The sequence below is a fragment of the Poecilia reticulata genome, chromosome 10 (assembly GCF_904066995.2).
Source record: "Poecilia reticulata chromosome 10, P_reticulata-male-v2, whole genome shotgun sequence".
NCBI lineage: Eukaryota > Metazoa > Chordata > Actinopteri > Cyprinodontiformes > Poeciliidae > Poecilia > Poecilia reticulata.
The window spans coordinates 7,033,497-7,047,116 of record NC_088839.1 but is presented as its reverse complement, the minus strand read 5'-3'; the positions used below and the strand labels follow the sequence as shown (position 1 = coordinate 7,047,116).

The following is a 13,620-nucleotide window of genomic DNA, read 5'->3' as shown; positions in this document are numbered from 1 at the left end:
GGTGAAACATTCTTTATGTGGTAATTTGTGTTTTGATCTATTGATCAATATCAAAACAACATAGTCCTACTCATCAAAATATTCCAGGAACCCTCCTGTTGATGATCATCATCATCTATTTGTTCTTTCCTCTCTTTGGGAATTAAAAACACCTGAAAACCTTAGAAGTCTCTATTTTAACTTTGCGTTAGCTGCCTGGTTGGATCGTGTGAACCGTTTTAGCCTCTAGCAGTGAAAATTCCCCAAGCGACTCGTGTTTTTGTTCGGACTCCTGCTGGTTCTGAGAGGCGTGAAGCAGCCGGCTCTCCTCCGGTACCTGTGCTGGTTGGTCCGGCTCCACGCCTGGTTCTGGTTCTCCTCCACGCTGCTGGACCTCTCAGCCCGGCGGGGCTGCTTCTTCCCAGTGGTGTTCCTCCTAGAGGCGGGGACCTCCTGCCCCGACAGCAGGCCTGGCGACAGCCTCATCTTTGACCTCTGACCCTCCCCAGAGGCCTTCTGGCCCAGCTTGGCTTTGGCCTTCTCCCTGCCCGGGCTGAGCGGAGCAGAAACGACAGTTCACCTCTACTGACGCTTAGCTGAGCGGCCAGCTAGCATTCCTTTATAAAGAAAACACACGAACCAGAAGCTGGTCCTGCTGTCTTTGTGCTCCGCCGTGGGTGCAGCGGGGACAGGTGTGCCGCCGGACCCACAGGGCTTGGTCTTGGCAGCGGTGCCCACTCCTGGTGCTTCATTCCGGGGAGAAAATGTCTGCGGATCCTGGCTGATGGAGCCTTAACAGATTTACCCAGAATTAGTTGTTTTGCTTTTTTAATCAAACCAGAATGCGTTTTGAGTTTTGCTCTCCACTAACCTGCGCCATGATGCTCCTGCTGTGCGGGGACCAGCGGTTTGGTCTGAGCCTGGACTTTGTTCAGCCAGCTGTCCAGTTGCCACTTGTTAGTGGAAGGGGGCTCCGGCTGCAAAGAGGACAGAAAAACAAAACAAAACAACAACAAAAAAACACAACTTCATTAATATTTCAGGAGGCGCTCTCCGCAGCTCCTGCACTTTATCAGAGAGGAATCGTAACTAAATTTCCTTCGGTCATAAACAAGTGAGAAACTCGGCGCGCCTCTAAAAATAATGAAACCGTCTCCGGATGAAGAATCTTTACAGAGGAATGTAAAAGTATTGCGTGTCTTGTGGTTATTGTATCACGCCGTGCTGGAAGCTCTTTATTGCATATGTGGAAGCTGCGGCGCTGCCGTCGTTTTCTCCGCCCGCGTTTCTGCGTTTCTCCCAGTGTGTTAGACCGCATAAGCCTATAAAAGCAGGCAGCATCGAGCCATTAAAATAATGTGATAACTAATGGCATGACTCGCTCCTCTGCGGTTGGGATCTTTATGGCTTTCGGAGCATAAAGCTTTTTTTGCTCCGCGGAACGAGGCGGCTTAGTGACGGTCCGGGTCGGAGCAAAGCAAACAGGCGGTGGATGAGGGAGAATAAAAACCTAAAAGTCAAACTTACTCTTTAAAATGTAAGCCAAGTTTTGGACACTTGACTTGTATTCTTATTTGTTGGGGGATAGTTCTGCCTCATGAGCTGAAGTTGTTGAAAAAGGCAATCTGGGAACGCAACTGTTCCACTTGAATCTGCACAGCAGCTCATGTATTTATCTACCTGTGTGAATACAGCAGCCAACATGACTGGTAACTTACTATTTTCTATTAGTTCCTCATAGATTGCCTCAGTTAGCTTAAATTGGTAGCATATGAGTAGCAGTAGACACAATGAAAAACAACTGCAGCAGCATCAGCAGCTGCAGCAGCATCAACAGCTGCAGCAGCAGCAGCATCAGATGCTGCTGATGCTGCTGCAGCAGCAGCATCAGCTGCAGCATCATCAGCTGCAGCAGCATCAGCAGCTGCAGCAGCAGCAGAAGCAGCAGCTGCAGCAGCAGCTGCAGCAGGAGCAGCATCAGCAGCAGCATCAGCAGCATCAGCAGCAGCTGCTGCAGCATCAGCAGCTGCAGCAGCAGCATCAGCAGCAGCAGCATCAGCAGCTGCAGCAGCATCAGCAGCTGCAGCAGCATCAGCAGCTGCAGCATCAGCAGCAGCAGCAGCAGCAGCAGCAGCAGCAGCAGGAGCAGCATCAGCATCAGCAGAAGCAGCAGCATCAGCATCAGCAGCATCAGCATCAGCAGCATCAGCAGCAGCTGCAGCAGGAGCAGCATCAGCAGCATCAGCATCAGCAGCAGCTGCAGCAGCAGAAGCAGCAGCATCAGCAGCAGCAGCATCAGCAGCAGCAGCATCAGCAGCAGCAGCAGCAGCAGCATCAGCAGAAGCAGCAGCTGCAGCAGGAGCAGCATCAGCATCAGCAGCATCAGCATCAGCAGCAGCTGCAGCAGCAGCAGCATCAGCAGCATCAGCATCAGCAGCAGCAGCATCAGCAGCAGCAGCATCAGCATCAGCAGCATCAGCTGCAGCAGCAGAAGCAGCAGCATCAGCTGCAGCAGCAGCATCAGCAGCAGCAGCAGCAGAAGCAGCAGCATCAGCATCAGCAGCATCAGCAGAAGCAGCAGCTGCAGCAGAATCAGCAGCAGCAGAAGCAGCAGCATCAGCAGCATCAGCAGCAGCAGCAGCATCAGCAGCATCAACAGCAGCAGCATCAGCAGCAGCAGCAGCATCAGCATCAGCATCAGCAGAAGCAGCAGCTGCAGCAGGAGCAGCATCAGCATCAGCAGCATCAGCATCAGCAGCAGCTGCAGCAGGAGCAGCATCAGCAGCATCAGCATCAGGAGAAGCAGCAGCTGCAGCAGGAGCAGCATCAGCATCAGCAGCATCAGCATCAGCATCAGCAGCATCAGCATCAGCAGCAGCTGCAGCAGGAGCAGCATCAGCATCAGCAGCATCAGCAGCAGCAGAAGCAGCAGCAGCAGCTGCAGCAGCAGCAGCAGCAGCAGCCTGCTCAGGATGCAAACAAACAAGATCAATCATAAGTTTTTGCCTCATTTTTGAGTCATTAGCTTATGGGGGTATTCAGGTGCTCCTTTTTCTAACTTCTTGTTGCAGACAGCTGTGCTGTAGTGATAACATTGTCAAGTTTGTATTACAGCGAATACTTCGCTGTTGATTTTTAAATATATATACTGACAACCCCACCAAACTCCCAACAATAATCTTTTAGAACATTTCTTGTTGTTTTTTTAATTACTGAAGAGGAAAAAAAATATAAAGAAATGTAAAAAGAAATAATTATTTGGGAAAATTAGAAAATGTTTTCTTTGCTCACTTAAGAGCCTTCAATTCAACTGTACTTAAACAGTTTATATTTACTGTAAGTATATTAACACAAACAGTTCATGTTGGATGTTTACGTATAGTAATCTTTATCATTCACAACATGTCATTTTAGATTCTCAACACTTATTTGAGAATGTAATGATTATGAATACAATTTTCTTGTTACAAACTAATAAGCATTGAGAGCACAAGTTTTAGTTTAGTATGGATTTTCTCTAATCCACACAAAGTACATATAATACAGACTGAAATCTATACATTTTGATAAATGCTCGTCAACAAGTTGCAGAGAAACCATCCACTTCCTGTAGCCAGCAGTAAGCGTAAACAGTAAGCTTACTTTTTTATTATTCAAAATTTCCTGTTCAATTCATGCACAATAATATTGTAATAATACACTCTGTACACACTTGCACTGTTATGTTTGCTGTTTTTTTTTCAATTTTTTTATGAGAACCCAAATGGAAAAGACATAATGCAGATTGGGATTTAAAAATGGCAGAAACATAAAGACACGAGGAGCATCAACATGAGGACCAGGGGACGTGCAACAGTGAGAGAGAAACCAAGGAGCTTAAATACTGCGGAGATCTGATGAGTAACATGGAAAACAGGTGCAATCAACAGAAAGCAGAGCAGCTGGGGACAATCTGGGCGGAGAACTGAGAAGATTAATAATGGGCAACAGAGAAACTGAATGGAAACGATGAGGATCCAACTAATCTAAGCTAAACCACTTCAGAGACTAAACCTGAATACAGACAGCAGGATAACGAAACATTCAATATCATGGAATGAACTAATGAGGAGAGACACTGATAACACTGAAATAATTCAAATGTAAACACAAGAGAGAACCAAAACTCAGACAGAAGGGGACTATGACCCGTTCCTCATAAATCTGACTGAATATTTGAAATATACCAGGACACATTTAAAGGAGCAGTATCACACGTTTTCCAGGCACATGGTGCCATTTCATAGCACAACTAAGTAACTATATTACCCTGGTTGCACTAAGACATAGCCATAAATACGCTACACATACTAAGTATGACTTAAAAGAAATATTACTTTGTGATTTAATGCCTTGAAATTGGGCCTCTGTCTCTTTAAGAAGCTCCTGCTCTTTATGAAACTCCGCCTTCAGGAAGTCATCACAACATGGCTCCTCTATTAACCCAATGTTTTTACCAGCGTTACTCTGAGAAGTAGCTGGTATGATGAGCTCAGCTGTTCCACCAGGTGTTTGCTAATTGCTGCTGGCTAGTCTGCAGGAGCTGAGTGAGGAAGTCGCGTAAGCTTAGAAACTGCAGCTTCAAGGAGGAGCGGCGTCTCAAAGGCGGTGCTGGGTGCCCCCTAGACCCCCAGGCATTTTGCACAGCTTAATGGTTGCCATGGCAATGAAAGGATTCCTCAAACATGCATCAAAGAACCCATGTATGTTTTTGATGAGGGGATAACATTATAACATGACGTAAAGCTCAAAAAAGCGAATCTCCCATGATACCGCCCCTTTCGGCTCTCACTGTAAACGTGAGCCTACGTCAGACTTTACCTCTGGAGTGTTTGTACGGGAAGCCTGGTTGTAGTCGCTGTCACTGGAGCTGCTCTCCGACTCGTCCGTGTCAGACTCGGAGCTGCTCTCTGATTCGCTGCTGCTCCCCGACGCACCGCTACAGACCAGGAAAGGAAGGAGGAAAAAAAAAGACGACAACATGTCACAACGCCAACAAACCAAAACCGTTGTAACAAGACGGCGACGAGGCACACTGATGGACACCGGCGCTGGTAATGAGGCGCGTGTCAGACAAGCTCCAGAACGAAGTTTCAAACTCCTAAAATGAATCGTAGGAAAGTTTTAAAGTGCTTGACGGCTAGAATAAATCCAAAGATGGAAAATGGTTCAGTTTTTCAGCTTAGGTTCTTTTTTTTTGTATCCGTGTTTATCGATTCCAACCATTCAAAGTAAAGTTCTTTTTCTATTACACTAAAAAAAAAAAAAAAGTCTGTTTAAAACATAAAGATCTCACTAATGTAGCCAACACATTTTCTTTACTGCTGTAAAATAAAACCCGGCTGTCTTTTTTTAATTCATCCTGCCAGTGAGTTACAGTCTGTATACCAAAGGCTCTTAAGTCACATCTGTGAGATAAATGCTGCATCACATGTACCAGCAACACTAATATCTGAGATACGAACATGACAACTTTATGATGAAGCCTTCCTGCGGGGGTATTCACTTTACATCCGAACTTTACAGTGCGGAGGCATTATTTTTTAGGAGCTCCACATGACTAACTGCGCCATATTGTAAAGCCATTTTATCCTCAGGCTGTGAAAACAAAACAAATCCATCAGAAAGCGAGAGATAGCAGGAACATTAAGAGAAGCCAAATCAAAAGTCCTCATACGTTTCTAGGAAAAGAATGTAATTTTGTGCTTGGCAACATAAAATGTCCTGGAAGGCAACAGAAGACAGAATAATCTCTTTATACCATCAAGAGAGGAATATTATTGTTAGTCTGCCATAAAAAGAAGATTTTACCAGCATGAAAGCATTTTTTACACACACACACACACGCACACACACACACACACACACACACACACACACACACACACACACACACACACACACGCGCACACACACACACACACACACACACACACACACACACACACACACACACACACATACACACACACCTTTCCCCTGTCAGCTATATGAATCTCAACATCAGTTCAGACTTTATGAAACATTTTTAAAAGCCAGAAAAGACCTGGAAGAGAGTAGTGCAGTGATCCAATTGTACCAGAGGGACGGGGAATAAAGAATGGGAATAGGCTTAAACATGATGTACTGCAAGGCTGGATATTGGTTTGAATCAATCTGAAATCAAGCTAGGCAAGCTGTCGTTACTTCTAAATCTAAAACTAAAGCCTGGGGGTTAATAAACCTTCAACTGAGGAGGGAAGTCAAGTTGAGTGCATACAGCGAATGTAAACTCAATATGGAAATAATACATAGATTTAAAAAAAAGTCCAAATAAGCTTGAGAAAACAGGCCTGTTGTAAACTGGCGAACGCTAAACAGGCCCGTGATGACATCATGTCCTGTTGTGGTTTATTAGAAGACGGGCTGAGACGGCAGAGCAGAGTTTGTTTAAAGGTCTTGTAAACCCCAGTGCCCTCTATTTGACCGTTTCAGTCAAAAAAGCGGCAAGGACAAGCGACTCGAACCCGTGGCTTCCGGCCGCTTCGAGGACAGAAGCCTAACGTCAACGCCGCGCCCCAGAGTTTCTTTAACCGCAGTCTTAGCTCAGCGAGGCAGCTAGGTGTCAACGGTCGGACAGCGGAGAAGCGACGGGGTTGTCTAGTCAGCCCTCATTTCCCGAAACCGCAAAAAAGGGGAGGGGCTAATTAACACCGAGGGACGACAAACCAGGGGGAAGAGACTAACGCAGACCAGAGAGAAACCAATTCAATACTCAAAGGACAGAATACAAGAATAAACAAAGAAACTAAAACAAATGAACTAACATGGCATCACCTTGCTAACGGTAATGAGCCCAGAGAAATGAGCTGAATAGAGATTTAATGAACATAAATACTGGAGCTTAAAAAGCTTGTCTGGATTTAACTCTAATATAGCAGTCAGATAATTTAAATCTTTAAAAACAATCATCAGTATTTGAGAATGAATTCTCTGCTCTGGAAGCCATTGTGTAGAGATTTTAAGATGAGAGAGAATCTTAGGATAAATATATAAAACAACATCAAAACGACATAGAAAAACAAACAATAAAACAATACATGTTTAACTTACAATTGTCATAAATTCTCTATAACCTCACTGTGTTTATTATAGTTGTATTTTATTATAGTTGTATTTGAATGATTTCCATATGAGCCACATATTTTAGACTGTCTCTGCTTGGACTGATTGATTTTTGATTTTTTATCTTGATCAACAGACACATTTGGTAAATTAGAAAATTATTAAAAAGTCAACTTATTTCAGGAACTATATCAGTGAGTGAAAGACATTATGTCTATTAATTGCACACAAATGGATGTTTGAAATACTTTATTTCTGTTAATTATGATGATTTTCTGCTAACAGCCAATGGAAACACAGCATTTATAACTAGAATATGAAGTGTGTTTAATACATGCTTAAAGGTTACTTTGAAAAGGTGACTTTACTGTGACAAACAAGACTCAATATGATGTAAATTCAAACTTACTAAATATTACTTTACCACTTACACGTAAGCGGTGTTGTGACTAAGACGTAAATAACCTTAAACATGGCCATTGGCAGGGAAAAAAAGGATTTAAGATCAGTTATTTTCAGCGGCCAGTCGTGTTTTTATTGCATTTCTATAAGAGCCGGTGATCAAAGACAGCAAAGTCCTTGCTGCTAATCCACAAAATGTTTAGTGAGTAATAAAGGGTCTAATAAAAGCTCTATTAACACACATAAACACGGCGCTCCCAGCCTGTTGGGTTGCGTTACCCTCTGTGGCGTTTCGCCCGCCCTTGTGTTCATCCATCCCTCCGCGCCGCCTTAAATGGCCTCCTGGAGGCGACCTGCTCGTCCCGACCCTGACAACACACACACGCAGGAACGCACGTGGGTGCGCCTGCAATTATGTGTAGCTCTCTTTGTGTGAGAGCGCACGTAATTTCAGTTCAAGACTGCCATCACAGCAGGCACCAATCTGTGTGAGCAGTGAAGCAGCAAATCCATCAACTGTTCCTCCGGCAACACACACACACACGTAGACGCACACACACACACACACATGCTCAGAGTGACAGATACTGTACAAATGCAGTGTATGCCCTGTGTTTCTTCTATCATTACTCATCTATTCGCAGAAGCCCTTTCCCTCCATCTTTCAATTCCAATTAAATTTTCTCCTCACTTTGCTCTATTAATATTCTGATTAAAACAGCAACAAGTCAAAACCCAAGAGTACAAGCGTGTGTGTGTGTGTGTGTGTGTGTGTGCGTGTTTGGTCACCTAATGCACCGAGTTCTGAGTTTGAAAAGTGGAAAATTTTCAACTTTTCAAACTCAGAAATTTTCTAAAAGGAAGGACATATCTGAGTTTCAAAAGTGGAATTTTTTTTACTTTTGAAATTTAGAAATTTTTAGAAAAAAATTAGGAAATTATTGAGATTGATCTCAAAATGTTGGAGGATTTGATTTTCTAGCAAGTCTTAGATTTCCTAGAAAAACTAGAAATCTTAAAAGAAAACTCAGAAATGTCCTTGTTTTTATAGAAAATTTCCAAAATCGGTCTCAAAATTTCTTTTTTTTCTTGAAGCAAATTTTTGACTTTTCAAACTCAGAAATTCCCTTTATTTCTAGAAAATTTCTGAGATTAATTTCAAAATGGTGGATATTTACTCTACTTTTCTCTGAATGGCCCTTTTGAGGCGTCGTACTAAATCAAGACTGACATCATAACAATGAAACAGAGAATGTCTCAGATAATAAGTGACTATTTTATTACATTGTTCAGCCGCACACACAGGTATTTACGCTGTAGCGAAGAAATGTTGGGATTTGTTGATTTTGAGGGAATTTCCAAGATGGCAGAATTCAAAACTCCAGGTTTGGTTGTGGATGATGACACATGATGACACAATCCTCTTATTTCCACACGATCTTCGGCTTGTATTCTGGGGCTGATATGAACACTTGATTGTTGGGATAAAACCTTCCGTTTCTTTCCTAAACAACAAACCATCTCTACATTCTCCTCCCTTTCATACTTTCAAGAATAACCCAAATTTGTTGAGATCCAAAATTCTGCTCCTGATATTTAGTCTTTTGGTTTTCTGATAAGGTAGCCCAAGAGAACAGTTTCGTCTCACGAACATATCCAGAAGATGTGGTTTAAATTCAATGAAATTTGATCTGAATTCATGACAGACAATAGGAAAAAAAATCTGTTGAATCTTTTTGTTTAGTGTATTGAAATATCGGCCTTCAACTTTATACAAGATGATTTTTTTTTTTAAATCAGGCACTTGGTAGCTGCGTAATGAGCTCTTCACAAACCAAAATACGACAAACGATTGTTCTATCTCACAACTTCCACATGAAGGAGTAGGACGGAAGCATCTTGGTACGAATGTTTGTGTTTGTCCACCAGATTACTGTTTCTGCCTGAAAGTTTGGTGCAGGGATTTAGCTTTATGGAAAACACTGAAAGTTATGATAGCAGCTGCTATGAAAACACTCTGACAGAAGAGCAAAACAATGAGCTGAAAGAGGAGCTTAGAGGCATCCCATAATACAGAGGAGGAAGACGGTCCGCCGCTTCCTCAACATAAACAGATTTCAGTCTACAAACCTAAACAAGATGCAGGCATTTCAGAGACCTGTTGGTCTGACAGGCTACGTTCAGATAAGGTTGGAATCGGTCTACCGGGCTTAATTACATTCACATTTACTGATAACTCACTACTTTGTCAGGTCTCCACATGCTGAGTCTTAAGTGTGACGAAGTATTAGGGTCACTCTAAAAAAGTAAAAAGTATATAAAATTACCAGAATAAACTCGAACGCCAAAACAGTTATAATATTACAACTTTATTCTGGGAATTCTATGACTTCATTCTGGTAATGTTATGACTTTATTCTCATAACATTACTACTTTGTTTTTGGGATATTCTGATTATCTCACTGTTTTTTATTTTTACTTAGAATGGCCTCAGTACTCAGTGGTACGTAAGAACATCATCCAGGTGTATGATGGGATATCAGGATGTTGTTTCTAGAGCCTGAAGGTCCATTCAGCTGGGAAATAACACGCAGTAGTACACAATCTTATTTTTTTATCTGTGTCAAATTTATATATTTTTGCTCATCATTATTATTATTTTTTAAAGAATAGTTCATATTTGTGTCAGAATGCCAACAATTACTCATTCCTATCTTATCGTCTGAGACACGATGAGTAAGATGTTGCACTAAAATATGTGAAAAATGGCATTTTTATGGACGGCAAACAGCTTGGTTATGCAACGATTTACTGGAGACGGCAGGCAGATGGTGGCAGCGGACACATCCTGGACGTCTCCGTCCCTCGTTGCCTTGAAAGGATCGTTTGATGTGCGACTAAAGAGAAGCTAAAGTTGTGTGTGTGGGGTGTGTGTGTGTGTGTGCGTGTGTGTGTGTGTGTGTAAATCAGCGGGGCAGCTCTCTCTCTCTTTCTGAGCAGACTCATTAGGATTATTGATTCAAACTTAAAACAGCAGACTGTGCAGCACATCCACCATTACACTTTAAGGGGAAAAAATGGGCTCCTTTTAAAAAGAGTTGATGCTGCTGTAAGTAACTTTTTCACAATTTTACCGTGTTCAAAACCAGAAACTTCAGCGCGTTTCACTGGGATCTTACGTAACAGTCTAACACAAAAAAAGCAGATTGTTATTTTTTTCAAGCATTTTTTGAAGAAAAAAGTTGAAAAGTGTGGCATGCATTTATATTCAGCATCCCTGTGTATTTTGTAAAAGCACCTTCTGCTCAATTAAAGCCGTTTGACGTATCCTTCAGCTTTGCTACGGCTTTACTGAGGTTTGTTAATGAACATTTTATTTTTAATTCCGGTGTGCTGAGATGAGGAAACGTGTAAATCACATGTGGCCATTTATGTAGAATTTTTGTGAATAAGATCGATCAATTTAGGTTTTTTTATAGTTATTTTCTTGCGATGGTCTGGAACTGAAATCCGTCTTACTTTTTGTATTTGGAAATGATAGAATTACTTTGGTGACTTTTAGATGCTCTAATTGACTTAAACTGGCAGTATTGTTGTTTTCCAGGCACATGGAGCCATTTTGTAGCACAATCAACAACTACCTTACCGTCAGTTGTTATAAAAATGCTGCACATATCAAATATGACTTAAAGAATCTAGACTTCCTGATTTAACATCTTGAAATTGGGTCTCTGTCTCTTTAAGAACCTCCTGTTCTTTGTGAAACTCATCGGGACATTGGCCCTTTAAGACTCACGCTAAACACCGCTGATCTAAAATCTACAGATCTCCTTCTAGGATTGTATCTATCTCTTTGTGCCTCAACGCTCACGGGCCCAATTGTAGAAAAGCTGACCCACAGCATGATGCTGCCACCATCATGCTACACTCTTTTTGCGACAAATGGCGTTTTTCTTGTATGGTAAGAACAGCTATATGATTCAATTATACATGCAGGTAAAATGAGTTGTATTTACTAATTGGGGATTTCAGGAGGAAATTGGTTGCACTTGATTTTTTTTTACAGTATATCTCAAAAAGGGCTGCATTAAAAAAAATGTAAGAAATAAAAAAAAGAGAGACTTTCATCAGTGTTCAGTGTTGCATCAACCGATGTTGATGTAACAACTCCAAATGCTCTAACATTTTAAAAACAGGACAAGCAAAGAAAGTATTGAAGTCGTCACAGAGGTTTTTGTGTTGCTGTTGTGATTCATTCATTTCATGTTTTCCTCTTGGCTGCTCGCCGCTTCTGGTTTCGTTTGGTTTTCCCTGTGGATACATTACAGAGGAAATCCCAGGAAGCTGCTGACAAACTCCATCCTGCAGAGTAAAAAGTCAATATCTGAGATCCTCCTTTACGTAATCCGTTTATCTAGAAGGGGAGAAATGCCTAATGGCTCCAGATTTCCAGATAACCTTTGTTATTTATTTATTTATTTTTTATCAGCTGTGGATTGATGTTGCCTGGGAAACAAAGCGCTTCCCCTCTCACGGGCTCCGCCTCTCTGTTGATAAAATATCACCTCGGCCTTCTTCACTTATCGTCGGACTCGGATATGAGAGGAGTTGAAGGAGCGGGACGTAACGAGTCTCTCTGCAGCTCCCATCTCCAAAGGTCCGCCGGCATCTTCACATACATTATCCGTTTCATTTAAAATGTGAAATGTTTCTGCTGTTCGACAAGAAGAAAAAAAAAAGAAGAAAACCTCTCCAAGAGCAGGAAAAGTATTCATAAATTAAATGCATTTCCTTATCAGCTTCCAGAACATAAAACCGATTTAACGTGTGAGTTTATGCGTCCCTCACTGATATGCTTCTCCTTCTGTATTTAAAAAAAAAAAAAAAGACAAGGCAAAGAAAGCGAGAGCGGAGGGATCCTCAGCTGAGTGTCTCGGTGCCGTTTTCTTCTGGCAGCGTAAACAGTCTGCGTCAGAGGAGCGAGATAAAAGGAGACGGCGTCCGCATGGGGCGCGAAGGAAAGCCTCACATCTGGCCAGATTGGTCTCCTCCTCCCTTCCCAGGAATCGGCCGTCAGATATGATTTGATGCCGGCGCCAAATGAAAACGCACGGCCAGCTGGCGCCGACGGACAGAGCGGCTCTTAACGGGACGCTTCGGCTCAAGTTAAGACATCCGACCAGGAGGGAGCGAAGACTTGATGGAGGTTTTTATCATTTCCAATACTGCGGCTGCAGTCACTGAAACTAAAACATGTGATGTGACACAGATTAACTATGAAAAGGGTTCATCCCCTTATGTTTGATCCTTTTATTACTTTTTTTGCAGTTCAGTCGTGATCATCAAAACGTGACAAAAAAAACAGAAATGCAAAAAGACCATTTAATGTCACACTGATAACTGATTTCAACAAAATAATGACAATTAAATAACAATATGTTATATGTATGAGAACGAGAAGCACATTTCTGTCAAAAGTCTCAGAAATTTTGAGATTAAGCCAAGAAATTTTCTAAAAAAGAAATTGGGAAAAAACCAAAACAAAACATGGCGGCCCTTATGGAGACCCCAGAGGCTTCAGTCTATCTTTCAGCGGTTGCTGGTGTCACCGTAGCATGAGCAACACAGATAAGGCTTACAGTGCAGTCTTTGTCAGATCCTCACGCTCCAGCAGAGGCTCTGTCTGTTTACCAGTGTGATAAGATCACAGGCAACAACAGGGGAAATGAAAGCCGTTAAAGAGAAAAAAGGAGGATTCTTTGGTTTGATACGTCCAGTGGGCCTCACAGATCCACCTGACACTGACTCCGTTAGCTACTGTAGCTTAAACGGCTTAAATGGAGGGAGAACCTATCCACAAGGGGATTCACATTTTACTATTATCTTTTGGATTCAGATCACTCATCAGTAAAGAATCCAACTTCAGTAATATAATATTTTAACATTCAAATCAGTGATCAATTAACTTTCTGTGCCTACTTTATGCTGTTTATAGTTGTAGGGGGGAAATGATGGCTGTTGAAGTCATTTAAATTCTTACATTTACATTTTAATTTTAAAGTAGGGCGAATTAGTAGTGTTTATAGTAAATGTAA

At 42.0% G+C, this 13,620-nt stretch overlaps 1 protein-coding gene across 3 annotated transcripts in view; it reads right to left on the bottom strand.

The window, feature by feature from the left end:
* The window catches only part of aff2 (AF4/FMR2 family, member 2), a 206,482-nt gene that overhangs the window by 29,716 nt on the left and 163,146 nt on the right, over positions 1–13,620 (bottom strand). For all 3 annotated transcript variants that reach the window (XM_081611901.1, XM_081611900.1, XM_081611899.1), the window contains exons 11-14: positions 4,840–4,957; positions 851–956; positions 620–770; positions 317–532 (exon numbers count right to left, since the gene is read on the bottom strand). In XM_081611901.1, the coding sequence (XP_081468027.1) occupies positions 317–532; positions 620–770; positions 851–956; positions 4,840–4,957 (591 nt within the window). The remainder of the gene's footprint in view (positions 1–316; positions 533–619; positions 771–850; positions 957–4,839; positions 4,958–13,620) is intronic.